We start from the raw sequence: 27,728 nt of genomic DNA on the forward strand, positions 1-27,728 counted from the left end.
TAACTTTTCCCCAGTCTTTCTAAACCAACTTGTGACCTGTGTTATCTGCTTGACAGTTTAATTTTAAAATTAAAAGAAGTAAGAAGGGTCTCGAAAGCTATTCTTTTTGAAAATTTTTACTGATAAAATTGTATACACAAGGAGGTACTAATATGATATTTTTGTGGGAATTCACGACTTAATATTTGTAAGAAGTAAATTGGATATGCCTCAAACAGCATTTTGTTGAGAAAGCATGAATGTGAAAATGGATTCTGAAAGCACACTTTGATACTGAATGGTCATCTTCTATTGCTTGAAACAATATTGTTGCCTTTATTCTGAAAATAAACAGAAGTTTCTGTAAGAAAACTCATGCGTGAAGTGCTAAAAACTAGAGGAATAGTTCCACCTGCTCTGCCTGTTCAGAAGCATAACTATTCAGTATAAATATCATTTTTTTCCCTGTGATGTTTTAAAATTAATACATATGGATTCTTTCTGTAGTAATTTTTAATAATGAAAGGGACTTTAGTGCCTGTGTTGTCTATAATTGTTTATCATCAGCTTTACTAAATAGTTCCAGTAACCACTTACTAAATTATGAAAGACCCATTTGAAAAACAGGGTAAATTCACAATCTTGTTTATTATAAGCACATTTCTTAAAAATTTGCAAGTACATATTACCTTGTTTGGAGCATATAAAGTCCTTTTGTTTTGCGTAAATTTTTCAGAGGAAGTTGTTACTGGAAGGTGTGGTTCCTTCACTAGTAGGTTTTGGTGTAACTAGCACGAAAAATTCATGACAAGTAAACAGCAAACTCATTAGCATTGGTACTTTATCTATATTGTATATAGCTGTAGGTAGGCAGTACATATATTAATTTTCTCTACTACACTACTAATGCCAACTTGCAAACCAGTCTGAATATGATATGGTAGAGAGTTTTTCTGCCTGCTCGAAAAACTGAAGAGTTTTGTGCTTCTGTTATCAGGTTTGGTTTTCTAATTCCTTGCTGTAGAGAAATAAAACTGACTACACTAACTTTTTTTTTACAAAATTGTGGGTATTAAAATTACTGCACAACTAATTGTATACATAGAACTGAATCAACTGTAAATAACATTTTTAATCTAGCTTTTAAATACTTTTTTTCCTACGGGTGGGTCAATCTGTGATGTAGATAGAGGAAATTTTCTATTGTAGAGAAAAATTACCTTTTGCCTGACCTTAGGATTTATGACATTTAATGATTTTGGTACAGTTGTTGCCTTTCCCATGCTGTCAGCGCACTAAAATGCAGAGATTTTTACATCAGCACATAATTTATGTGTACTGAGACATACAAGCAGGAGAGCTCATATCCACAGGTAACTGCTAGTTAAAAAACATGCACGCACACACGCACCTGTTCTGCCACATTAATTAAAAAAAAAATGTTTAGGCATGTTTGGAGCATACATGTCTGCCTGTGCTAACCGGGTAATACTTTGTGCATTTTGATTGCCTTTAAAAAAGGGTTGGTTGGTTGCAGTTTTTTTCCCTGCTTAGTAACTAAAACTTCTGTGATATAAACGTGAAATCAAGCTGTAACTTAAGAATGTTGCTCATGCCCTGATGGCTTCTGAAGACAACCATAGATGCTGAGGAGTGTAATTCTGAAATAAAGCCCTATGACATTAAACAGAAAGGTCAAATCAGTCATTAGTGAAATGAACCCTCCATCTATAAATAGTAGCAGTTTTTATAACACTCGGGAGTGAAGGAAAATAAGAATAATCAGAAGAGAACAGGAAGCAGATTCTGTATAGTTATGTTTTATTGCTATTTTCTTGTAGTTCCAATAAGAATCTGAAAGCATAGCTCTATTTTCTCTCAAAATGCGGAACAAATGTTCACATTAAGGGACCTGGTTTGTACAGCAGCTGAACAAAGATGTTAAATCTGTAAGCACTTCTGCATATTGAACATTGTAAACAGTTTAAATGTTTTAAGTTACCATATTTCTGTTAGCTCTTTGTAGTTTGACTTGCATTTTAGTATCCTGAATTATTCCTTCTACACTGCAGCTAGCTAAATGTATTCTTTGATTTTATTAATTGTGTGACATCACCCCTTTTATTTTTTTTTTACTTAGTTTAATGTTTATTTTAAAGGTACTTTTGATTCTGGTCCCAACATCTGGGTTTTTACATACCTGTCATTTCTTGCCTTCCTGCATTATTTCAATTCCCTGTGCAGCCATATTTCTCGGTATTTCTCTACACTTACTACAAAATCAGATTAAATGAGGGAGGAGAAAACCTGATGTAATATGCTTCAGACTAAGAGTGGAAAAAAAACTTTTTATTTTTTCAAATGCATAAGAAAAATCCATTGCAAATCTGTTGCATGCTTTTACAAAATGTATGTGTATGTGATACACAGTAACCATCCATACTCTCTTATGAGTAATTTACCAACGCTGGAGTGAGCTCACAATGGCTGTGTCCAAAAAGTAGGGTTAAGCCTGAAATATTTCTCCATCTCCTTTTCTACTCTTGTCAACAGTATATCTGTTGCTTAATTCAGCATCCACAGAATATAAACATGTTTGGTAGCATTTTATTTTTTTAGTAAGTCAAAAAGTCATATTTTTAGTAAGTCAAAAAGTCATATTTTTAGTAAGTCAAAAATGTTTATACTTTTTTCTAGCTTTGAGGTCTGTCTCTCTTTACCATTAAGAAAAGTTCTTCAGTGTGCATATATAATATCCAGCACTTAAAAGCTCGTAACACAAAATTAATTTGTGCAGAAACTATAAAATGCAGAACAGTGCCGAAAGTGTATTGATTATACAGAATAGTATCTGGTGATAAAAATAGTTGGTGGTGTGGTTTCTTGGGGTTTTTTTTGTTTGGGTTTTTTTTTGGAGGGAGGGGAGGTTGTTTTTTTTTTTGTATTTAATCTTTCTTGCTTAATATATGTATACATTTAAACATCACCAGGTTTTAATATATTTATAACTTATAGGTAATATATTTTAAATATGTATCTTTATTAAGTGATCAAATATTTATGTGTGTAGTCTAATGTTAAATATTTTATTTCTCTTGCCTTTTTCTTTGCAGATTTGTTCCTTACTACATTACCAAATTCAGAAAACATTCAGTTTGAGACATGGGTAAATAAGGTAAGAGTGAAAAACTCAATCATTCTACTAAAATACAGAGAAGCTTAAAAAAAAAAAGAAAAAAGTTATCTGATATTTATTATTTCAGGAATGAGTGGAACTGATGTTGAGGCACTAACTGCACTATTTCATTTAGACTCCAGAATATCACTGGTGATGTTTTTCTCCGCATAAGCTCCTCTGCAGATTTTTTTAACATGACTTAAGTAATTCAATCAGACTGCCTTCATTCACCTTAGCTGCACTTCTGCTGTGTCATCAGCTCTTCTAGGTTACTGATACTTAGCGTGGTAATTTATGAAGAAACAGCTGATCAGATTTCTTTATACTTACTGGCTCGAAGAGCTAATTTCTTTTAAGCTTTCTTAGAGCTATGACTTCATGTCTTGGATAAGATTTTGTGGGAAGGAAGTTCAAAATCTCTCTTCTGTTACAGTATGTATGCAAGTCAAAGTTGAGAAAATCCTGAGTTCTACATTAACCAAACACCACAAATGCAGTTCAGGGTTGGGGAGCAATAGGTCAGTGGGTTGTTTTTATTTATTTATGGAGATCCTGCTTTTGTATTGCTTGATTTGGGCAGGGATTAGTGAAAAACCTCATTGTTATTAACAGTTAATGAAATCAGTTGATTTGAAACTAAATGTATGCTTTACATGAAATCTGTTATCCAAAAAGGACTATAATTAATAATCTTAGCATGTGTATGTTGAAAGTTTACTTGTTTGTTGTAACAGGAGGTGTTTCACATGTTTCTTATTAGTTAAGGAATTAGGTTTTTAGGCTTTATTTGCCTGAAAATTTATCCATTATACGGCAGTGAGTCACTGTAGAGCAGACAACAGAACTGCTGAAGTGGAGGAAAGGAGGAAAAAAAAACGAGAGGCAGAAGTAATGAAAAGTAGTGAAAGCTGTCACAGAAAAAATATGGACTCAGTCAGACATCAATGTGATCAGACAAAAGCCATTTATTATAGAGCATCAGTCCTTTTTATACTGTTGTCTGCATCTGCTTACAATAGCTTGCTGTATTATAATTGGATACATATTCTTGGAGCACACAGCAACTAGTAACAATTAATCAAATAAGCGTATGAGAACTTAACGTTTAAAATTTGCTATCAGTCCACTATTTTGTGGATAGCACAGTCCAGTTTCTTCTTACCTTGCTTGCACTGTTACTTTTGCTTCTTTAACCATGTCCTCCTTCATCCTTGGTTCATGTCAAGCTCCATGTAGGCACTTGCTGACTTGGGAACGTGGCCATTCTTTGCTAAAAATCCATCCACAGAAAGCTGTACTAGACACATTTTTTTTTTCTTTTACAGCAGTGGGTCATGAATTCTCTATTTCTAGCTTTTATATAGACTTAAATTATGAATAGTTTTTTATTTTGATTAATTTCTTTCTTAGAATCATAGAATCATTAGGGTTGGAAAGGGCCTTAAGATCATCTAGTTCCAACCAGGGATGGGCAGGGACACCTTACGCTTTCTTAAGAAATTAAATGTTAGTGATTACACAAACCTTTGACCTGTCTCCTGTAGGTGAGTTTTTTTTCAAAATTTTCTTACATTTTTTGGATTTTCCAATTTCATGTATTGTAAATATTATCCTACATGATAAATTTTGCATGCATAGATTTTCCTGTCTTGAGAAAGAAGGAATTTTATTTTATGGAATCAGTCAACACAGTAAACATGTCATACATATAAAACATGTACATATATGTCAATCTTAAAATATATGAATTAATCCATTAAAAGCTGTTAAATGGCTCTACAAACATAGGCAATGTATTTCATTGTACTGATGCACCATAAAATGAACTGAAAAATATTTGCCTATATGATATATGCTTTTCTGGCCAACTGAGCACAGGGTGTGGTCATCTTTTCTGTTTGGAGATGATTTGCATCTTCTCCTCTCCCCCTCCTCATCAGAGTCATTGTAAATCGTATGTCAAGATGAAGATAAATAGTCAAACATTCATGTACTAACAGTTTCCAGAGTTGCATCTTCAGCAGCACTACAGTCTGCAGATGGAGTATGCCATGAATAAACAATATGGATAATTACACAAAATCCACAAAACTGTCATTTTCTCAATGGCTTCGTGTATGCCTGTGTGCAGAGAACTTGATATGAGCTTATTGCAATGACTAGAAAAGTGGGCCTTACATCATCTCAAATGGCTATGAAAACTTAACATTTTAAATGGTTTTCTTTCAGTTGTGATCCAGTTCTGTGATAAACAAGCATCTAGCCAACACTCCTATTTTGTTGTTGTGATGAAGTATTGGAATATTGTTCTCTGCAGACCTAGGTTTTAATAATAGAAATATAAAATGAGACCTAAACCAGACCTAATGTAAAATCAAGTTATTTCCTAATTAGAAGGATCAGAAGTTACTTTTAACAGGTGTGCAGGTTTGGGTTTTTTGTGTGCATATATCTATAAAATCACGTCAATATGCATAAATGCGCATTAGTATGTACCATCAGTTATGATTTAGATTGTGTTGCTGAAATAATCCAATCTATTCTGCATAATACGGCAAAATATATGGACAATTAGTATCTGAATATTACTATTACTGGATTTCCATAAAATACCATGAAGGATTAGAAATGCAAAAACTCAGTCCCAAGTTTCAAATAGCACATTTTTTTCCATAGCTGAGATGTCACTTTATCTGCTTCAGCACTTTTTTATTGCCTTTTGCTTCAAAAGTCAAATTTTATCCCTTAGTCTGCAGTTCAGTTTTTCTTTCATCTTTGTCCTATTTGATAGGATGGGAACTTCTCTAAAGCTGAAAAAATTCAGAAAATGCCTAGTGGTGTGAAAGTTGTTGGACAGTCCGTGTTTGCAGATTTTGGTGAGTTTTGTTCTTCTAAACTATCCTGAATGTTTCTTTTGCATGTTTTGGTTAAATACTGTAAATAAAAGAGCAAATAAAGATATTTAGCTCTAAAAGGTTTGTTTGGTTTGGGTTTTTTTTGTTTTTTTTGGGTTTGGGTTTTTTTTTACTTTGAGGTGTTGTATCTGTTTGTCTGTAAATCTTGAAATATCTGGGAATAATTATTAATAAATGAAACTTAGTTCAACTTTACTATCCCGGTACATTCTGCATCACATATATCTACTTTTGAGTACCGCACATAAGGACTGCTGCTTTGAACCATGGTACAACGCCACAGTTACTTTTATCAGATGTATTTAGTTACTATTTTTTTCCCCGTAATCTTGTTCAGAAGTTATTAAATAAATATTCATAAATTCTTCAGTTGTACAAACTAATAGAGCCAAAATGTAAATTAATTAAAAACTACTTGTAAATATGGCTGAAACATGGTAAAACCTCAATGCTTTTAATTGAAAATTCTGGAAGGCTTTTGGACTGAAATAAAACTGAATTTCTTTATAAAGCTATTTTTGTAGGGATTAGCAGAAGCCTGTATTTTTCTACTGGAACGTACATTTTCAATCTGTTATGGCTTATCAATGTGTCTCATGTTATGGAGAACTGTAAATTTTGTGTTTGTAGTCAAAAAAACCTTCCCTGTGCACTAAAATAAAATTTTGCAACCCAAGGAAGAGTGCTACAGGCCCAATTCTGCTAACAGTATTGAATGTAAATAATTTATTGTATAAATATTGTAACTTAATTTTTTAATACACTTTTTAATTGTGAGACTAAGCCTGTCTTTGACTGTTGTTAAGTGGTAAACTTGTTGGTTTAAAATATGTTTTAAAGAAAATTACAGTGTTTTAAATCAAAAGACAGAGTCTGTATTAGGTCCAGAGTCTGGTTTTCTTGCCTATGCTGCCATTTAGAAGTATTCTTAAGAGTTCTAGCAAAGCAGTTTACTGACACGTAACTAGAAGGCACCTCTGCTGGGTAGGTAATTATCCTTACATCCTCATCTATGAACTACGAATAGGTTTACAGATCTGTAGTAACTGAAGTAAAGTAGAAGCTGAACTTTACGTTCTTCTGTGAAATGTTTAACACATTTTCTAGAAACTTTTACTGCTGATCTATAGATATAACCACTTGTGTATATAATCTCTGATGATACAGGTTTTGCAGTTTATAGAAAAAAAGTGTTAATGTGTTGGGGTTTTGGTAACCATTTTCCAAGCTGATGTTCTGAATAATGTGTCTTAATAGGTGCTAAGTAGAAAGGTTCTTTTAGATTTATTTTATTTTAACAAGGGCAATGTGGAAAGCAGTCTTCATGTATGCTAATTTTATCTCTGTTAGGTAGCTAATGAACCTGAATGACATATCATAATTTTAGAAATTTATGACAATTAATGGGTTTTTAATAAACCCTGGGATATCTTTGAGAAGTCAAACTGTTCAAATATAAAAGTTAAAATTTTGAAAATGTGAATAAATGGAATGCACAGTGTGGGGCACCGTGTGGATTTGGTACAGCTAAGGTTGTGAAAGACAGTGGCTGGTATAGCTAGTTTAGCTGTGGGGGTATGCTGTTTTGGAGTTCCATCACCAGTTGTTTAATACTCTGCTCTGCTAATTACAATCAAATTAATAGGCAAAGCACTAATGTGAGGCAGTTATGGAGCAGTCTTTCTAGTAAGGTTGAATACAATGGGAGGCATGCAAGGACTTAACAAATGCATGCAAAGAGAATCATAGAATCATAGAATCGTTAGGGTTGGAAAGGACCTTAAGATCATCTAGTTCCAGTCCCCCTGCCATGGGCAGGGACACCTCACACTAAACCATGCCACCCAAGGCTTTGTCCAACCTGGCGTTGAACACTGCCAGGGATGGAGCACTCACAACCTCCCTGGGCAACCCATTCCAGTGCCTTATCACCCTTACAGGAAAGAACTTCTTCCTTATATCCAATCTAAACTCCCCCAGTTTAAGTTTTAACCCATTACCCCTTGTCCTGTCACTAAAGTTCCTAATGAAGAGTCCCTCCCCAGCATCCGTATAGGCCCCCATCACATACTGGAAGGCTGCTTTGAGGTCTCCACGCAGCCTTCTCTTCTCCAGGCTGAACAGCCCCAACCTTCTCAGCCTATCTTCGTACGGGAGGTGTTCCAGTCCCCTAATCATCCTTGTGGTCCTTCTCTGGACTTGTTCTAGCAGTTACATGTCCTTTTTGTGTTGAGGACACCAGAACTGCACACAATACTCCAGGTGAGGTCTCCCAAGAGCAGAGTAAAGGGGCAGGATCACCTCCTTTGACCTGCTGGTCATGCTCCTTTTGATGCAGTCCAGGATATGGTTGGCTTTCCGGGCTGCAAGCACGCACTGCCAGCTCATGTTCATTTTCTCATCAACCAGCACCCACAAGTCCTTCTCCGCAGGGCTGCTCTGAATCTCTTCTCTGCCCAACCTGTAGCTGTGCCTGGGATTGCTCTGGCCCAGGTATAGGACCTTGCACTTGTCATGGTTAAACTTCATAAGGTTGGCATCAGTCCACCTTACAAGTGTGTCAAGGTCCCTCTGGATGGCATTCATTTTAGAGACTATTAAAGTAAACATGGTACTAAAACGATATGTATGAGTAATGAAGGGATGTAATTCTAAGTGCCATGTTCTTAATGAAATGGAATTTGAAGGAAGTTAAATAACATCCCACCACCATCAAAAAAACCCTAACAACAGTTAAATAGTAATGTGTTAGTGGCTATATAACGCATGGTAGGAGGAAAAAAAATTTCAATGCAAAGGAGAATCTTGAGTTCTGCTCATGTTAATAATGCTATCAGAGTAACTGCTTTTACCCACTGTGCTATTTCTGCATATGTTTAGGTACTTCAGAAAGTAAGTATTTAGCGTCTAGATTCTGCTTGTAGTGAGCTGAAGTTAAAGAAAATGCCTTGCTAGAGATAGTTTGTCAGACTTGAACATCTTTTTTCAGTTTTCCATTTCAAACATGATGAAATAATGATTGCCGTAAATCAAAGTAAGTCAAGGTATGATTGTTTGCTGCTTGGCTATTTGTAATGGACCCTGAAAGATGTTGTATTGCACAACCCATCAAAATACCACAATGAAAATGTAAAATGAGAGGCATTAGAAGGTTGTGCCACCTTTTACTTAAGTAACTTTTGGCGAACTATCTGAGGTACTAAGCAGAGCATACAGAATCCACTCACACTGCTTTGTGGATGCTGCAAGCACCTTCACTGCTGGCTCTGGAATACAGCTGTTGTGACTAGAAACAAGCTCAATATACAGTCGCAAGCCTGCTACATTCGTACTTCTGTGCTGTCTGCCTCTGTTTTCTTCTCCTTCCTCGAATTTTCCTTACCTAATTGCTGATGTGCCAGCCTTGCCATTTGCTATAGGTCTCAAAGTATTTCATATTTCTCTGTGCTTCCACTCTCTGTGACTTCTCATTTAGTAAACCTTGTGCATATTAGACTCTGGAATGATGTCAGGTCCTGATATGAGCTTGAGCATTTTGCCACCTGTGCTGCTGCCTTCTCATTTACACCCACCTTTTTGTACACTGGTATATTTCTGCAGTACAAGATTCTGATTTATTGATCTCACCTACATCTCAGCAAACCATGTATTGTTTCAAAAGGTGACTTTGTCGAGCATTATTTCCTGATTCCGAAAGTTTTATTTGAAGTACCATTTCCATTAAGTATTTACCTGTTGTTTGAAAGAAGGGGGCAGATTTGAATAAGATCCTGACTGAGAGCCTCCAAAAGCAACTAACTAATTTGGGGCAAGGTTTTCTTTCTTAAACTAAGCAGGTTGAACTAGCTATCGAGTAAAAATTATTTAGATAAGTGGACTTGGAAAAAACAGACATTAGGTGACTCATGAAAAACTATCACAGATGTTAGAGTAATCTTAGCACCAAGTCTTGCTGAAGTACTGGAATAATTTTTCTTTTCTCATGAAGAAATGCAAGTGTATGCTTGTATACAGCTCTGTGAGTTGTATATAGCTCTGTGAGTTGTGTACAGCTGTATCTGTGAGGTCTAGTACATTTCTGTGTATGTGTGTGTATATTTTAATGGAAAAATATGCAAAAGTAGGTGTATATATCAATAGATTTATGATAATAAATACTAGACTTAGACTTTTTCTAAATTGGAACTTCTAAAATAAGTAGCACTCCCCTCTGTTACATGATAGTAATGATTTGCACATTACCTGATGAAAGAACAGGGAACAATTGACATATTTGTATTGTCCTTTTAAAAATAAATAAGACATGCTCTATGGTATAGTTATTACAAATGGCATTTCAGTTAATTAAGGTGAGCAGAGTCAGGCAGTAGAGAATTCTGCACTTATTTGGCTGACACATTGCTCCAAACAGTTAGAGCTCTTCATTACTTTTTCTGTTCTTCTCATGTCACTATGGTAATTGCAGCGCAGTGGTTGCTATAGCAAAAATGATTAATCCTCCATTGTTGTTATCAGTATGCTAGCAGAGGCTTTTTATAAGATCTGCTTTGTACTGTCTTTAGAGGAAATCATAAATGTTGGATAGAATCCTGATGAATAATTCCAATTACAGAGTTCTAATAGTTGTCACTTGAAACAGTGGGAAATTTTGTATTTGTTAAAAAATTTAAGGATTTCAGTGGGATGCTCTTAAAATGACCAATTTTTTTAGTTACAAGAACAACGTGAACCGTATTTTGGACACACAAACCTGCTATTTTCTTTTTACTTTGAAGATTAATGAAATATGCCTTTAAGCAACTAGCACAGAATATTGTGCCGTTTATCCAGTCCATTAATTAATTTTTATAGGAAATTGATGTTATAACTTCCATTCTAGTGTGATTGGTTCAGTTCAATAGTGGAGATTGATAAATCATCCTCTATAACACCTGGTCTAAGAATGTAGAAGGTTGATTAGTCAGTCATTAATTTTGCTTAGTTTAGGCAATAAAAAATGGTGCAGTCTGTATATAAAGAGAATAAAAGTAGCTTTTTTAAATCAGTCTTGATTATACTGTTGACATTGTCCTCATGAATAAAAACAACAGAGCTCTTTCTGAGGGTAGCATTTAGCCATTTTTACCTGAGTTCTTTATCTTTTACTCACCATTTGTTTTCTTAGGTGCTGCTGAGTCTCTCTGTTAACTGAGAGTGCTGTGTGATGGGCTGACAGTGGCTGTAGTTGCAGCCTTAGATGATGTGTTACTCAGTACTCCTAAGAAATCTTAGGTGTGTTCTTGAATCCTTCCAAAATATAAACACTAATTCTGTTACTTCTTTCTCTCCAGGTATTTAGTACGGCTTGGGTGTAGTGAGGTATTTTTATCTGCTTAGTTTTGAATGTAGTTCCAAAGCTGTGTCTATTTCTGTGGGGAAATCTGCTTCCCATGTTTTGCCAAGTTCTTTCATGTGTTGCTGACAAAAGCTAACATCTCCTGGGGGAAGGAAAAAAGATATAAAATAGTTGATGTCTTTTAATGTTAATTTTTGTCAAAGGGGCTAGTACATTAAGAATTACTTTGCTTTCTTTCTGGTACTAAAATTAGGAGTGGTGCATATGCCACCTGCTTATCCATTCTTTGTTGAATAGCTTAATCTCCTCATGACTTCCCCGCCTATGGCAGGGGTTTGGAACTAGATGAACTTAAGGTCCTTTCCAACCCAAACCATTCTATGATTCTATGACTGAATTTTTCTTAGAAAATGTGCATGACTAATATAACAAAAACTCCCAACCCAATGTTTAGTCACAGAGGTGGCTTTCTGTTATTAGTGTTATCCCCTTCCTTTGTTAGCATGCGAAAGCTTAATGCCATATGAACTTTCTATATGTGTAGCAGTAGATAGTTCCAAGCTGTACAGTCAGGCTTTGTAGTTTCTGTACTAGCAATATGAGATAGTTGGAATTAATAGTTTCCAGCACTAACTCCAAGAGGAATGTCAGTGCTACTCCTTGCTTAGTGTGCAGGGGGGTTCTTGTTCTGTATTTAATTTTGTTTTGGATTCTGGTTAGTGTATTTGATGCAGTCTTCCCATTTAAGATAGAAGACCTTCCTGTTGGATCAGATGCCACATGGAGGTCTCTGTGCAGTTTGCTGGTGCACTTTGTTTAAAAGCTTTTCTTGCAGTGGAGGTGTGAATAGGAGTTCTTTGGAAGGATACAGGCAAAGTCAGAATTGAGTGTAAAGGAGAGTGCTAGAAGGGTTTCTTTAATGTCCACAGAACTTTGAATCATCTGAAAAAGCTCTTTGCATCTGTTTTTTTGAAGCTGTGATTCACATTTTCTAAAAGCAGCTAACACTGATTCCTTTAATAATGCATAATTATCTTAGTAATGTATTATAATTGTCATGACCATCTTGTTGAACACCTACAGGCAGAGTGTGACAAAGGAATTCTAATAATTTTATTGCTTTAGAAGATAAGATAATCAAACAAACCTTTATTTTGTTTGAGTACCAAACTCAGGCATACTGGTTGTAGTCTTCTTGCCTGCCTCAGAAGGGTATTGTTTTGAGCACTACCATAACAGGGCTTTTTCCTCCTTATTTTCCAACTGTTCATTAGAACTTTAAATGAAAGGCTCATGAGGAAGGAGAATGAGAACTGGGCAAAGCCATGAAAGAGAAATGTGAGCAAGTTATACATATGGTGAAATAAAAAGCATATAAATATTCATTAGGACGTATTGTATCAAACAAGAGATGCCTTATGCGTATTTCGACTTTAAACAAGCAGCAGAGAAAAACTTGGCTTTTACAACACTATGATGAGAACACTTTTTTCCTCATCTTTTTGAAGGGAACTGGGGAAACTGCACCAACAGAAGATCTGTACCAATACAGGGACTGCAGCTTGTCTAGAATCTGTATTCTCAAGAGAGAACAGTCGGTTCTCTAGGCATGAGGACTTTGTGGTATATGAAGGGTCTTGCTTCTATGTAGCATCAGACTCAGAATTATGAAAGCTAGACTGTTCTCACTGTCTTAGCTTGCACAGTTAGCTTATTTCTATCGTCCCGAAAGCAATTTGTTTTTCTTTAACACAACTGTAATGAGTTGTAATAATCAGTCCAAAAAAATGTTGATTCCATTTTTGTTTTTAAAGGCGATTACACTGCAGCAGAACTACATAGCTATTTAAAGTAAAAAGATTTGGATCATACGCCCACCAAAAGCTTTTTTTGCTCTTCCTAACTACATCTTTATCTTGCTGTATTACAAAACAATTTTGAATTGAGTGATTGTGGTTCTTGCCATTTCCCCAGGTTCTGTTTTTTCATTCCCACTTCCCATGTTGGAAAGTGCATTGTACAAGTGTGTGCAACAAATGTAATAACCCTTGAACTGGTTGCAAAATACCGCTTTTCTGACACCTTTTTCTGTTTTTGAAGGAATTTGAACATCTGAATTGAATAGGTTTTGCCTGTGTTTACTCCTGCTAAGTAAATCATGTGCGTGTTTCCTTTAAGATCTTGGCTTTGATACATCTTGGTTTGGGAAGGAGTCCACTATGTATGCAACTTTTTCTTAAAGTGTGAAAGAACTTCATAATTCACTAGCAGTCTCTTCAAAAGTCCATTTGGGAGTGGTGGGTTATGGTTTGTCTTTCCTCTACTGTAGGACCTGCTGCCTAATTGCCTATTCAGCCTAGCTATATTATGCGTGTTTCTTTTTAATTATGGGTAGATGTAGGTGATAAGTCAGCTGTCAGACAGAATGGATCCATCCCAAAAGGTCTATGCCACTGTGAGATGATAATCAGTTGGTTCAGATTGAAAGGCTAAAAGCTAATTGACCTGCTACAGCAATATCTTAGCCATCCAAGCTGAAACTAGATAAAATCTAGTACCACCATTATGCATTAGCAGACAGCACAACTTCTATGTGTAGATTAGCAGTTCAGTGAGATGCCAAGACCTGGGGGGCAATGAATCTCTTGATAACCACCAACATAGAGTTTCATATTTGTACATTGACTATAAAACATATGCTTATGCTATGGTACATTAGCATTGCATTTTGAACATATGACACTTTTTCATAGCATCATGTTGTTCTTTATCTGATTTAAAAAGTTTTCTTGTGCTCTCTCCCACTCAAACTTAACTTTCAGAATTGATTGAAAATGTTTGAGCTAATGCTTTTTTCCAAGTTTGAACATTCACAGTCAATGTTAAAGCTTCAGCTGTGAGTCATTTTTCTCATACAATTTCTCTATATGAGGTGTGCTCCTAGTGAGCTGCACAATCTATGTCTTTTGGGTTACTCTTGTTCTGGATTAGATTGCTTTGCAGACAGAGGCAAAATGTTGGGAAGAACAGAGTATCCCTGGCTTGCCTTAAAAATACAGTGAACAGGCAGTTGTAAGGAATCATTCATGTGCAGTTCTGGTGTCCTTAACATAAAAAGGACATGGAACTGTTGGAACAAGTCCAGAGGAGGGCCACGAGAATGATCAGGGGACTGGAGCACCTCCCGTGTGAAGATAGGCTGAGAAAGTTGGGGCTGTTCAGCCTGGAGAAGACTGCGTGGAGACCTCAGAGCAACCTTCCAGTATCTGAAGGAGGCTTATAAGGATGCTGGGGAGGGACTCTTCATTAGGGACTGCAGTGACAGGACAAGGGGTAACGGGTTAAAACTTAAACAGGGGAAGTTTAGATTGGATATAAGGAAGAAATTCTTTCCTGTAAGGGTGATGAGGCACTGGAATGGATTGCCCAGGGAGGCTGTGAATGCTCCATCCCTGGCGGTGTTCAAGGCCAGGCTGAACAGAACCTTGGGTGAGACAGTTTAGTCTGCCCCCCCCCCATGGCAGGGGGATTGGAACTAGATGGTCTTAAGGTCCTTTCCAACCCTAACTATTCTATGATTCTGTGATTCTCACATGATTCCTCTATAGCGTAAGACTGCTAATTTTGTCCCTGCGTGTTTTGACAGAAGTACAGATTTGCCGTTGATGAGTATGTGGGACTGTTCTTTTTCTAGCCTTTTTGACTGCCTGTAAAATTTGATCTTTATTAACCATGTAGTTCTTTATTATTACTACTTAAGCTGGAATTGTGTGTTGAGAACAGACTAGCTAATGGTTGAGATTTTATTTAACAGTTGAGATTTTATTTGCATGTTAAACATGCTTTTAGTCAGTTGGTAGTGGCAAAGGACACTTGGAGTCTAGGGTATGTTTAGTTAGCCACAGCTACTGCTAGAAATTACCTAGAAATAGCAAGTAAGGATAATCTTGGGATTTATGGCAGTTTGGACTGAGACTTTTTGAAATGTGTATAGTAATGGAAAGTAGACTCTGGGAGCTGAATGAAGACTGCAGAGAATCTCCAGAAGCAGATTTTTTAGGTAAACCTAGGCTGAAATACACTATGAGAGCCATGTTGTGCAAGGTGTTTTTACATCTGAAACTAGTGCAGCTTATTTCAGCTGGTCTGATGGGTTCATCCAGCCACTGTGACCAATGCATGTGTTGCCATCTATGGATACCTAATTGCAGTAGAGCAAATGGCTAATGGTACTCCTTTTTGATTTCTGTTTTCTTCCTCCTTTGTGGAGGAATTTAAATTCAAGATGAGAGTTTAAAATTGAAGGGTATTTGTTTAAATTGAAATTGAAACCAAGCATAATGACAAGAGTTAGCATTAGTAAACTAAGTCTATTAGCAAGATTGAGGTCTTCTGTGAGCAGCTGCTGAGGTTTTTATGTGTGGTCTTTCAAGATCAGTAGAGTTGTGACAAAAGTTTGTATTTCAGATTCTTCCGAGGCTGGAACTGCATAAGTATTAGGAATAAATTATTTTCTTTCAAAACTGAAAAAGCCACTTATCAATTTGTTGATTTTAGATATTGCCCTTGAAATATCTTCAGAAATACAGGAAAAATCGTGCTTCTACTTATCACAGATGAGAACAATTTCAGGTTGTAACGGATAGTGAAAAAGATTCTGCTTTAGGTTTGTGCGTAGTGCTGGTTTTGTGGGAGGGTTTTCTTGGGCTTTTTTGAACAAAGGTTGATGCAAGATTTTAATTTAAATAAATTATTCTACAGTTTTAGCCAGTGTTCCAGGTGGGGTTTATCCTTATTTTTGTAAGAAATGGTAACTGCTGCATTTGACTTATAAAATGTGGGTTAACAATTTTGACAATCTCTGATTTTTCTTCAGAAAACTGATTTTAATCAGATAATATCAACAGTAAAAGATTGATCTGTCCATCAAAAGATGTGCATTAGGAATAAAAACTAGAGAAGTGTCCTGGGTTCAGCAGTAGCAGTCATTTTTCTCCTTCTTGGTAGCTGGTGTAGTGCAGTGTTTTGACTTTCAGCTCGGGAACAGAGCTGATAGCGATGTTTTGGTTTGGCCAAGGACTTTGTGAGCCTCATGCTCTGCCAGGGAGGAGGGGAAGCCAGGAGGAAGCAGAGACAGGACACCTGACCCAAACTGACCAAAGAGGTATTCCATACCACAGCACGTCATGCCCAGGATGTAACTGGGAGTGAGCCGGAAGGGCTGGGAGACTGCAGGGTTGGAGGAGGTATCGGTCGGAGCTTGGTCGGGCTTGGGGGGCGAGTTATCGGTCAGCTGGTGCTGAGGTGTTGTATTCTCTTCCCTTGTTATTTCCTTTATCATTATTATCATTGGTGGTAGCAGTAGTGATCTGTGTTATACCTTAGTTACTAAACTGTTCTTATCTCAACCCATGGGAGTTGCATTCTTTTCGATTCTCCTCTCCGTCCCTCTGGGAGTAGGGGGAGGGAAAGAAGGTGGGGGGGGTGAGTGAACAAGCTACCTGACTGGGTTTAAACCACGACAAGAAGAAATATGAGGTAATAGTATGATAGAGATGAAGAATGTTGGGGTTTCCTTTTCTTTATTGCTACTTTTCTGTAATACAATATATAACTAAACAAGAAAACACCAGTTCAGTATTCATAAGATGGATATCTCTATCTGAAAAACTTTTGGAGGGATCTCAGTGAGCTTAAGAACCCTTAGACTTCTCATCTTTTTCTTGAAAAATTTTTATTTATTTATTTTCCTTAAAATTGTGCTGTAAATTTCCAACAGATTTTTCTCTTCTCTTAAAAATTTGTTTCAACTGAAAGGAGGAGTGTGTAATAAAAGTTAGATAAATGGACCTCTAGGTCCATTCCAGTTAGGGGAACAGGGGGAACTGTGTCCTATTAAAATATTAATACAAGCTCCTCAGAACTATATGGGTTAAGGAACAATTTATAAAGATTAATTCTTATTACAGTATGACCTTTGATTTCATAGCCTGGAAAAGCAGATTACTTGAGCTTCCCCTGAGTTGGGGCATATCATCTCTTCAGTGAGTCAAGTTTGGTTGCAGTAGTCAAGGACTTGCAGCAGTAGTCATTAATGCAGGAATTCTAGCTGCTGCTTTTTGGCTGCTTCCATTAAGCTACTATCATCTTCCTTCTCAGGCCATACAAGATAACCTGTGGTGGCCTCTCTCCGTGTAGGAAGGTGCTGTATTTCTGACTATGCTAGGCAGGGCTGTGAGGCCAGAAAGAGAACATAGGGATCTCTCGTGGAGTAGGAATTGAGCAGTGAATTCACACACACACACACACACACGCACCCCAGCATTATTTGCTCTGTGTGCCAGAATTCTAGATGCAAATAGACTTTGCTTGTTTAAACATGGAAAGGTGTCCTGGGTTCAGCAGTGGCAGTCATGTTTCTCCTTCGTGGTAGCTGGTGCAGTGCTGTGTTTTGACTTCCAGCCTGGGAACAGTGTTGGTGAAACCGATGTTTTTGGTTGTTGCTAAGTGATGTTTACCCTGACCAAGGACTTTGTGAGTCTCAGGCTCTGCCAGGGAGGAGGGGAAGCTGTGAGGAAGCAGAGATGGGGCGCCTGACCCGGGCTAGCCAAGGAGGTATTCCATACCACAGCACGTCATGCCCGGGGTGAGGGGGTAACTGGGAGTTACCTGGAAGGACACAGGCTTCCGGGTGGGACTCGTTTCTTGGCCGGTGGTATCGTATTCTCTTCCCTTGTTATTTTCTCTTATCATTGTTGTCGTTGGTGGTAGCGGTGGTGATTTGTGTTGTACCTTGGTTGCTGGACTGTTCTTGTCTCAACCCGTAGGAGTTGCACCCTTTCGATCCTCCTCCCCGTTCCTCCAGGAGCGGGGAAGGGGAGAGCCTGGGGGGGGGCGGGCCTCGATTGTTGTCAGCCTGGCACCACTCACTGGGAGTGAGTGAACAAGTTGTCTGACTGGGTTTAAACCATGACAAAAGGTCATCATTCTATTAAAGGTTTTGGAAATAATGTGGATTAAAAGTGCTTGAAGAACATTTTTGAGAACCTGTAAATTTCTCAGATTTGCCTAATTCTGTAAGGCTGGAATTTATTAGCCATTGTGTTAGTCAACTTTCCAGTGTTGTTATTTATGTTATAGATTAATGTATTCTTACCTTAGCACAAGAGTTTAAAAGTAGTTCAGAATATTAAATACGTTTGTATGGTGGACTTGTGATGATGCATGTATATTAAAGGTCATTTTCTTCCCAACTAAACACAGGGATTAAGTAAATTACTAAGCAGTCTTCTAAGTATATCACATTATCATCAGAAATAAAATGTTTATGGGTCAAGATGAAAATACATCAACTGAGAAAATTTCAAATAAAATACCAGAATTAGATTATCAAGTTAAGGACTTTAAATAGGTCTTGTTTCTCTCATGTCATTTTTCACATTTTAAAAATCAATGTATTATTCATAGCTGATGATTTCTTGCAAACAGGGTAACAGGATTTCTGATTCTGCAAATACAAAGCTGCCAGTCGTGTGTGATTTTGGTTTTTGTTTGTTTTTTTTTTTTCTCTCACAGATGGAGACGGACAAAGTGAACATTTATTACCAGTCTGTGAAGATACAACATGTCAAAAAAGTGCCATCTACTTAACTAAGCTAGGAATGGATCAGGTATTGTGAGTTTGAAATTGCAAAGACAAAGGAAAATACTGTTCTTTATGAAATAAGGTGAAACAGGAAAGCAGAATAAGACTTCCTCACTTGTAATCATTGCATATAAGACTTTCGTTTATTTACTTGTTACCTACCAAAAAAACCCCTGAGTTTGGTGGAAGATGTTGCATACCTAGAATTCTATATAATGGATAATTCTACTCAAGAAAATTCCAGATGTTTCAGTGAGTCACTTCTTGATTGTAAAACAGTGTATCCAAAGCATCTTAACTGCCCTAGCCTGAGATGGAAATCAAGGTTTGTGTTAAGAGTTAGAAACAGATCTAATTAATTAAAATAATCTTACTTAGTTCCTGGTAGGGAGTTATTTTATAGTAAAAATATATATATATATATTTATATAAATATATATATGTGCATCCACATATATCAAGTTGGACCAGCTCACACCTCTTACACCTTTTTGCTACTGTGTCTTTGATTCTTAGTAAGTAAGTAAATTTACAAACAGTATGTGAAGACTTGTGTTTAGGCTGTGTATCTTCAGGGCTAGGTTTCTATTTAACTACTTCAGCTTCGCTCACAAACACTACTTGTTTTGAGAGACATGGTCATAATTCATGTAATAGATTACTATATATTCACTTAAAGTGTGTCTTAATCTGTTTTAAGTATTTATAGTTCCCTGCTTTATAATAAAGTTACAGTTTATGATAACTTAATATTTGTTTGATGCCTGAAAAATTATTTTTTCTAAATTCATGTTTAGCAGTGTGAATGTAAAGGCCAGGGTGTCCTATAAAGTACATGCTTATAGTTGACAGCAAAACCCACTATAGTGTACTTAGAATCATACAGTAGAATCATAGAATAGTTAGGGTTGGAAAGGACCTTAAGGTCATCTAGTTTCACCCCCCTGCCATGGGCACGGACACCTCACACTCAATAAACCATGTCACCCAAGGCTCTGTCCAACTTGGCCTTAAACACCACCAGGGATGGAGCATTCACAGCTTCCATGGGCAACCCATTCCAGTGCCTCACCACCCTGACAGTAGGAACTTCTTCCTCATATCTAATCTAAACTTCCCCCGTTTGAGTTTGAACCCATTACAACTTGTAACGGGTTACAGGAATTTGTAGTGTGTGCCATACATATTTCTTCATGTCTTGTTTGTTGTGATGTCAGATAAAACCAAATTAAAATCAGTTCCATGATAGCATATGATTCATTGGGATGAAATGTGTAACAATCAGAAATACACATCTGTAGAACGTGGTTCTAAAACTTACGTTGTGGTGAAGCATGCAATGGCATGTCAGGCTTTCAAGTTGTTCCAGTAAGGTCATGTTTGATGTCTGTCGTTCTGCAGTATATTTCTCATGACATCTTTAGCATAGCTGGATGGCAACTGGAAAGCCAAGCAGACCTAGGAAGATTATTTTCAGGGATGATCGTTCACCAAAGGTTTTCATTTGTTTAATTGTTTAATCTTTATGAGTATTAGAAATATCTCTGATAGATTATCTTCTTTGGATGATGGAGCAAAAGTAAGGCAAAAAACACATGAGTGACTTCAGGAGATACAGATCTACTAACATTTCAAAAAAATGTGACTGTTTCCATAATGACAGAAGAGTTGCTGACAGATCTGAAGTAGAATCCCATGTGCTGTTTCAGGTTATGGCAGGTGTTAGGACACTTCAGGCTTCTTCTAATTCACCTGCAACAGCTGCAGACTAATCAGCTGGATGATTCAGATCTCTCATTTACATTCTGAAAAGTAGACTGAGTTCTCCCTGAAAAATGTTTTGAAGTCTGTGATACTTACTGTGGAAAGTCTGCGTGCTATGATATTCTTAGAGGTGACTAACATTTCTTCCAGTTTTCCAAGTATTCAGTATGATTCTTCCTTTGTTTCCTGAAGCAAACAGCAATATTTTAATCACTTCACTGGAGGGCTTCTTTATGGCTTGATGATTCTTATAACCTTTCTTTGTACAATGGAAAGATTATAGCTTTATTCCTCTTCTAAATCTAGCAGCTCTGAAGTAGAACACAGTGGTACATCCTACAGCAAATCACAGGTCTTTATCATGTTGCTCTCCAGGCTAGAGAAGTTTGTGACAGCACTGATTATCAGCTGCAGTTGGTCAGTGTTAGAAGTTTGTCCTTGTTCCTGTGTAACAGTTTAAGGGCCATCAGAAGCTGGTGGAGGGGAGGGGAGACTGCAGCTGCAATTTCATAAATCTCAAGATTCTACAGGATCATCTCATTGTTTCCAAGTTGCTCATTTTCTCAAAGCAGCTATGGGCCTCTGAGACACATTCCAACATCAGAAATACAACTTTTACTGCTCTGGTTACCTTTTTCTGGCTAAATCAGTGTTTTAGATTGTTGTCTTCTGGGCTTGAGCTCCATAAGTTAATGTTGTGATACTGATGTATAGATAACTTAGTTTGGTTTTATGTGATAGTAGCTGCTCAATTGCATATGAATTTCAGGGACCTTCATAAGCACCAGAAGCCTAATGCAGCCTGAAATCAGAGGATTTCTTTATGTGCAGCTGAACTGCAGTGCATGTGTATCGTAGAGCAGGAGCCCCCAGGGAAAAGGACTTCTGTTGCCGTGGCCAGTTTTTTCTGGCCACTCTTGATACTCATTGCCCTATAGGATGGCAAAATGTTCGTCATAGAAAGGAGGAGAGACCCTGACATTTCCGGAAAATGTATTGGCCAAGAAAGGACTACCAGTCTCCAAATGCATGCTGATTTGCAGCTGGCTCCCTGCCCAAGTTAGGTGGTCTGGAAGAGGGAAGCTGGCTGGGTGGGGTTTTGTGCTTCATAGGATTTTAGCCATAATTTAAAAATTGGGGTGTGTTAATTCCACAGTTTTGGATCAAAGACCTACTGAAAGGCTTTAGAGCAAGGCTTTTATATATTTCCTAATGTCTAGAAGAAGGTGGAATGAAAGAAATAAGCCATTTTCAAGTTCAGTAGGGTGAGTGCAACAAGCTTTAAATTTTAATCCAGTACCTGAGAGTTTTTTCAAAATGAAAATGACCCTGTTTTCATAGGGCAATAAAGCATTTTTTTCTCTTCTATGTCTTGAAAAACAGGTAGTTTTTGTTTTTTAGGCTTGTTCTAAAACAAGAGTTGGAAAACAAATTTTAAAGCAGTGAAGACTTTTTTTTCTTATTTTAGCCTACAAAATCATTAATTGAAGGATTAAAAATACGTATATAAATCTTATAAATAACATCAGTGGTGCTATGCAATTAAATTTTACAGAAAGGGAGGAAGTATAACTTTTCTCTAAATTTTATGTGTTCATTTAAATTTTCCTTTTGATACACTCGTTCCATTTTTCAGTATGTTTTTGCATCTTATCTAGGTAATAGAAATCATATGATCAGAAAACAGCAAAAATAGCTTTGTGTGTCCTCATTATACCCACCTATTTATATCTTATAGTAAAAAGAAAAAAATTAGTTTTAGTCTCTTTGCTATTAAAATGATAACAGCAAACATGAACCCTAAAGTAATTGTCTGGATTATCAAATACGAAAGAAGTAGGATATTTATATTATTGACAAACATACTTTTGTTTTTTGCCTTCTGTACTGAAATGTATGTCCTGAGGCACATGAACAATCACTCTTGCATTACATTGCACACGATTACGTTATAGTGCTATTTATAAAATATGCAGAATGAGTTTTACCAAACATGTGGGTTACTCTGAATTTAAACTCTCAGAGTAAGTTACTAGAGCATGCTCTGGTTGCACATCGAACAAGAATGATATTTTTAAAAGGTTCTACAGCTGCAGTTGTAAGTCCCACAACCGGTTCATGGGATGGATGAGCCTTATTCTGAAGTATGCAGAGTGATGATGCTTGGTTGCAATAGGGGATGTTTCTGTTTTGCTCACCCATTGTTTTGTATATTGTAGACTTGATGACTTTAAATTGCCTTCTATGAATCACTCTAAGTAGAGTAAAAACAGAATACGAATTCAAATTTATGCCTAAAAACTATTTTTCCTTTAAAATAGTGTTACCTTACATGGGAACATTTAGAAAGTATATGATGGATATAATTGGATTTCAATACAATGACTATGTGAATGGTACCGTGTAAATCAAGACCTGTATTATATTTCATGGTTCTGATTTCAATCAGTGTTTTTCAAAAATTACAGTGGTTTGCAATAATACTGTTTCATCTGTCTTCTGCATGACAAGTAAGCGCTAAGAAATCTAACCCTTTGAAAAATTTCCCTTGGGTTAAGAGTCTTTTCCTTATTTTGTGTTTCTTAGACTTTTCCAAACCTTCAGCAGCTAGCAGTAACTACATGGGCATGCGGGGGGGGGGGAAGGTGAAAGGGTAAAGTATGTTTAGTTTCAGCTTTAAGTTTTCATCAAGTGTGGTGTAGGTCATTACTGCAACTGAGATGCCACCACTCACATAGGCAGACATGCAGTAAGTATAAGCAGTGTCTGGCAGGACTGGTCCAGGCTTCTAAGCCATGTGTGATACCCAGAGGTGACCTTAGCATACTTCAACAACTCTGCAGGCTTCTCTAATACACACATGGCTGTAGGTAATCTCAAAGGACCAGTCCAAGTCTCACACATTCCTGCCATATGGCAGAAGTGGTGTTGATTACTGAACTGTGTTAGTAAGGGGGTCTTTCCACAGCAGGCAACCATGCTGTCAGGGATCTCATTCTGGTTCCTGAAATAGCTAAATTAAAGCTTGGATAAAAAACATTTAAGATGCTCTAAGTCTTTTGATGCTGGTGATAGTGGTCCTTTAAGATGGCACCCTTCTGTCCTTTTGAAGGCATTGTGAGTTAATTGACATATAAAACTACTTCTGGTTTTAAAAATGGCACTGATTTTTTCCATAGCATTGAAATGTTAACCCTGGTACTTTGGATTCATACCAACTCCTAAAATTACTTTTGATTTTAATTAAGATAAATTGCTGTTTAGCACTTCTTCAGCACTTAGTGGAAAGTAAGTGCAGATACATTCTGTTTCTTGTCCTGGAGAAATTATACTTTGCATTTCTTTTGTACTTTTGTACTTTTTTTGTACTTTTTGTATTCTCAAATCTTGAACCATGGGGGACAAAACTGGATGCAGAATCCAGATGCAGACTAACAACTGCCAAACAAAGAAATGATGACTTGCCTCAACCAGCAGGAGTATAGGCAGCAGTTACAGTGTGGTATGCTCTTATGCTGTCATAGCTGCCACGCTCAGCTTTAGCTTATTGCTCACCAGGACCTGGGCATCCTTTTTAGGAAAGCTATCCAGCTGGTGGGTCTCCAGCCTGTACTGTTTATGGCGATTTACTCCCCTGTACTGGATTTCCTTTACTAACTGTTATGAGGTCCCTTTTTTCCCATTCTTACCGTTCTGAGTGGCCATCTGCTCCTGAAGCATATTGGTAGTATTCCCCAGTTTGGTGTTGTCTACAAATTTAATGAGGGTGAACCCCCTCTCCAGCTTTAATGCTGCCTATTGCTTGCCATTCAAGGAAAAATTATGGGACTTGTGATTTGGCCTTACCTATACTTGAGGATTAGTATAGATTGCAGGCAAACCTGAATTTCACTGAAGTTATTCCTGAATATTTCCATACACTGGACACATTTCAAAACACAGGTCCTTTATTCTTATAACCTTTTATTTTTTTTTTTCCTGTTCTCGAATAGAAAAAACTTCAAATCATTTTTTTCATTTGGTACCAGAGCTAGGAAATAATCATTATTTCCTCTTTGGAAATTTTTGAATTGTTAAGAATCCTGATGCAGTGAATATATGTCTGCTGTTTTAAAAAGAACTAGGTTGTTTAAATGAAGAAAATGGATTTCTTTTCCTAGCTGGGTTTTTTTTTTTGTTTTATTTTACAGTGGATTCCAGTCTTGCAAGACTTCAGAAATAAAGAGACACTCTGGGGCTTCGTACCATATCAAAGTGACAAATCTTCAACAGAAACTTCATTTCCAATTACACTTCATATTGGAGATTACAATATGGATGGCTACCCAGATGCTCTTGCTATACTAAAGAACACATCTGGAAGGTAGAGTATATGTAAACCTAGAAATAAAGATTATCAAATACATGTTCAATCATCTATCATACAAATTACTAATTTTAGTGCATCTTGTTCACTTTATCTAGTGAGCATGACTTTTGATCTCTGATAACTGTTTTATTTTTAAAAAGGTATGCATTTACAAGGTATATTCTGAATGCATAATTGTATAGGCTTGAACTGGGACTCTTGGCAGGGAATCACACCAGGGAGTGGAGTATGAAGTACCATTTTGGCCAGTCATCCTGGATAATAGGAGATGATTATCTCTTTCCTTTCCCAAATCATCTGTATAATCCTGACTTCTGCTTTCAGTGTTGGCTAGTAACACTGGTTGCTGAGAGCTGGGGAGCCTGCTCCATGCTGTCACATGGAGTGAACACCAGCTGTTGACTACTGAAAAATGCAATAGTGTTTTGCCCCTTTTGAGAACCAGGGATTTTAGACATACCTAATAACTCACCAGTGATATTATATCATTCAAATTTAACTGAAATAAATACACTTACCCCTCCCCCTAAAAAAAGGGGAGGGGGAGAAGCTTCTAATCTTTCCTGTTGAATTTGTCAGTGTAATCTTTCTCCTTCTTTCATCTGTCTTCATTACTTTTTTTCCCAATACTTTGTATTGCTACCTTCTTGTGTTAGGTAGGAGAGAACATGCAGTGATGTTTACAGGGAGGCTATTGTACACTGCGGAGTTAGTGATCCACATAACAGTTGACCTGAGTAGGTGCACACCAGTGCTATTATGCACACACCACTTGCCTGCAGGACAGACTTAGGTAGCTGATCAGAATGGAGAAACCTGTAGGCAGGCAGCTCTGGCTTGGCACCTGGTGATGATACCACTAGAATGTCCTTGTCTCTACCTTAAAGTGAAGCAGCATGTTTTCATGTGAACATCCTTTTGCTTGACAGTAGAAATGATGAATAGACTTGTTTACTTCTAAGAAAAACTTGAAAGAGCTCTAGAGACCATAGCGCCAGTAAACCTCACTCCCTACAGACAGGATACGTGCAGCATGCCATGCCCTGACTCAGGGTCTGCTTGATGGTGCATAAACTGGGTTTTCCAGGATCTGAAGAGATATAAAGTTTGATATGGTATCTCCTTTTTTTTAATCAATACCTTATGGAATCTTAACATTGTCTTTACTGAGATCTATGACAGATATTTGTGCTAGTGTATTAAAAGGCAAAATAGGTCTCTTACACGTGTATTTATTATATTCCTCTGTATGGTATTTTTGGTAAGCTTGAATGCAGGTTCATAGTTTGAATGAATAGTAAGAAAAACAGTATATAGACAGAATTTAGATGCTGAAGTTAAAGAAGTCATTACAGATTCTCTAGTGGTTGCCTAAATATTAATCACCCACAGACATTTTTGTATTAAGAGTTCTTCCAATACCCATATCTGAAAATGACCCAGTTTGAAGAGCCACATGCTGATATTCAGCCTACATGATGTGATTCGGAGACAAGGCAGCGAGCAGCTGAGCTCTGTCTCTGTACTTCTCAGCCTGAAAATAACTAGCACAGCAGCTGTTTGTATTCTGATACAGCAGAGGAGAAGGGGGTGTTATGTGAAGTTAAGCACTGGGGCCCTGAATGTCAGGTTTTTACTCCATAGCCTTGTGCAATTAGGAGGTTGCATCTCCTGTTCAGCAGTCATTGCATAAAGACTGTAGACTGTCTAACGAGCAGACTAGAACAAAAGTCCTTCTTTTTCCATAGAATACCAAGACATCTAAACTATAACATTGTTCTTATCTTTTTTTTTCTGAAGCCCCACAAATCTTGGTTTGAGCTGTACTATAGGCTATTTTTAAGTGTGTACCCTGATAGCAAGTACACTTTGGAAAGACTTTGTGAAGATTCATAGAGTTCAGAAATTTATTTCATTTATTTTATCTTTTAAGATTCTTAGGAGCCTCTCTCCTCTGCCTGGCGTATAAACATGGCCGTGTAATATTGTGAACATTTAAATAGTTTGTAAATAGTTACTCCTATAAAAGGCCAGGAAGTTACCTATGCCTTGTTGCAATGAAATACTGTGATGCACTCCTTGCTTCAGAAATTGTTTGTTTATTCAGTGGGTGCAACTTGAAGTTATTTTGAAAATTAACTTCAGAGTGGAGTGACATAGTAAGGCATAAGGGCTGAAGGTACTGGCAGATGGTTTGACAAGGTGTTAAAGAGAGCTGAGGAAGTCTGCAAAAAGAGAAGTAAATGAAAAATTAAGAAATACATTGCACGTTAACATGGTGTATTTCCAGTATTTGTAGAAAAGTAATGGAAGCAGATTCTTTGTACTTTGGGATGGGAGTGAAAATCACAGTTTTTGCACCCGCTGTGAAATGTCACTTTCAGATTAGTATTAATTCATTGTATCTGAGAAACTTAAGGAGATACTTTCTTTCACAACGTGTAACTGGGTCACAGATTGAAAAGAATTAAAACAGTGTGGGAATTAAAAGCTCCACTTAAATTAGAGCAAATTAAAATGAAAACCTTATTTAATTAATTTTA

The 27,728-nt window shown here is 37.0% G+C and overlaps 1 protein-coding gene across 2 annotated transcripts in view; it reads left to right on the forward strand.

Annotated features, from left to right (window-relative positions):
* ITFG1 (integrin alpha FG-GAP repeat containing 1) overlaps positions 1-27,728 on the forward strand; it is an 81,737-nt gene that overhangs the window by 15,786 nt on the left and 38,223 nt on the right. For both annotated transcript variants that reach the window (XM_057402195.1, XM_057402194.1), the window contains exons 7-10: positions 3,093-3,154; positions 5,949-6,033; positions 18,983-19,077; positions 25,007-25,179. In XM_057402195.1, the coding sequence (XP_057258178.1) occupies positions 3,093-3,154; positions 5,949-6,033; positions 18,983-19,077; positions 25,007-25,179 (415 nt within the window). The remainder of the gene's footprint in view (positions 1-3,092; positions 3,155-5,948; positions 6,034-18,982; positions 19,078-25,006; positions 25,180-27,728) is intronic.

The sequence above is a fragment of the Pezoporus wallicus genome, unplaced genomic scaffold (assembly GCF_028554395.1).
Source record: "Pezoporus wallicus isolate ANWC-B61680 ecotype Strahan unplaced genomic scaffold, APGP_CSIRO_Pwel_v1 contig_2393, whole genome shotgun sequence".
Classification (NCBI taxonomy): Eukaryota; Metazoa; Chordata; class Aves; order Psittaciformes; family Psittacidae; genus Pezoporus; species Pezoporus wallicus.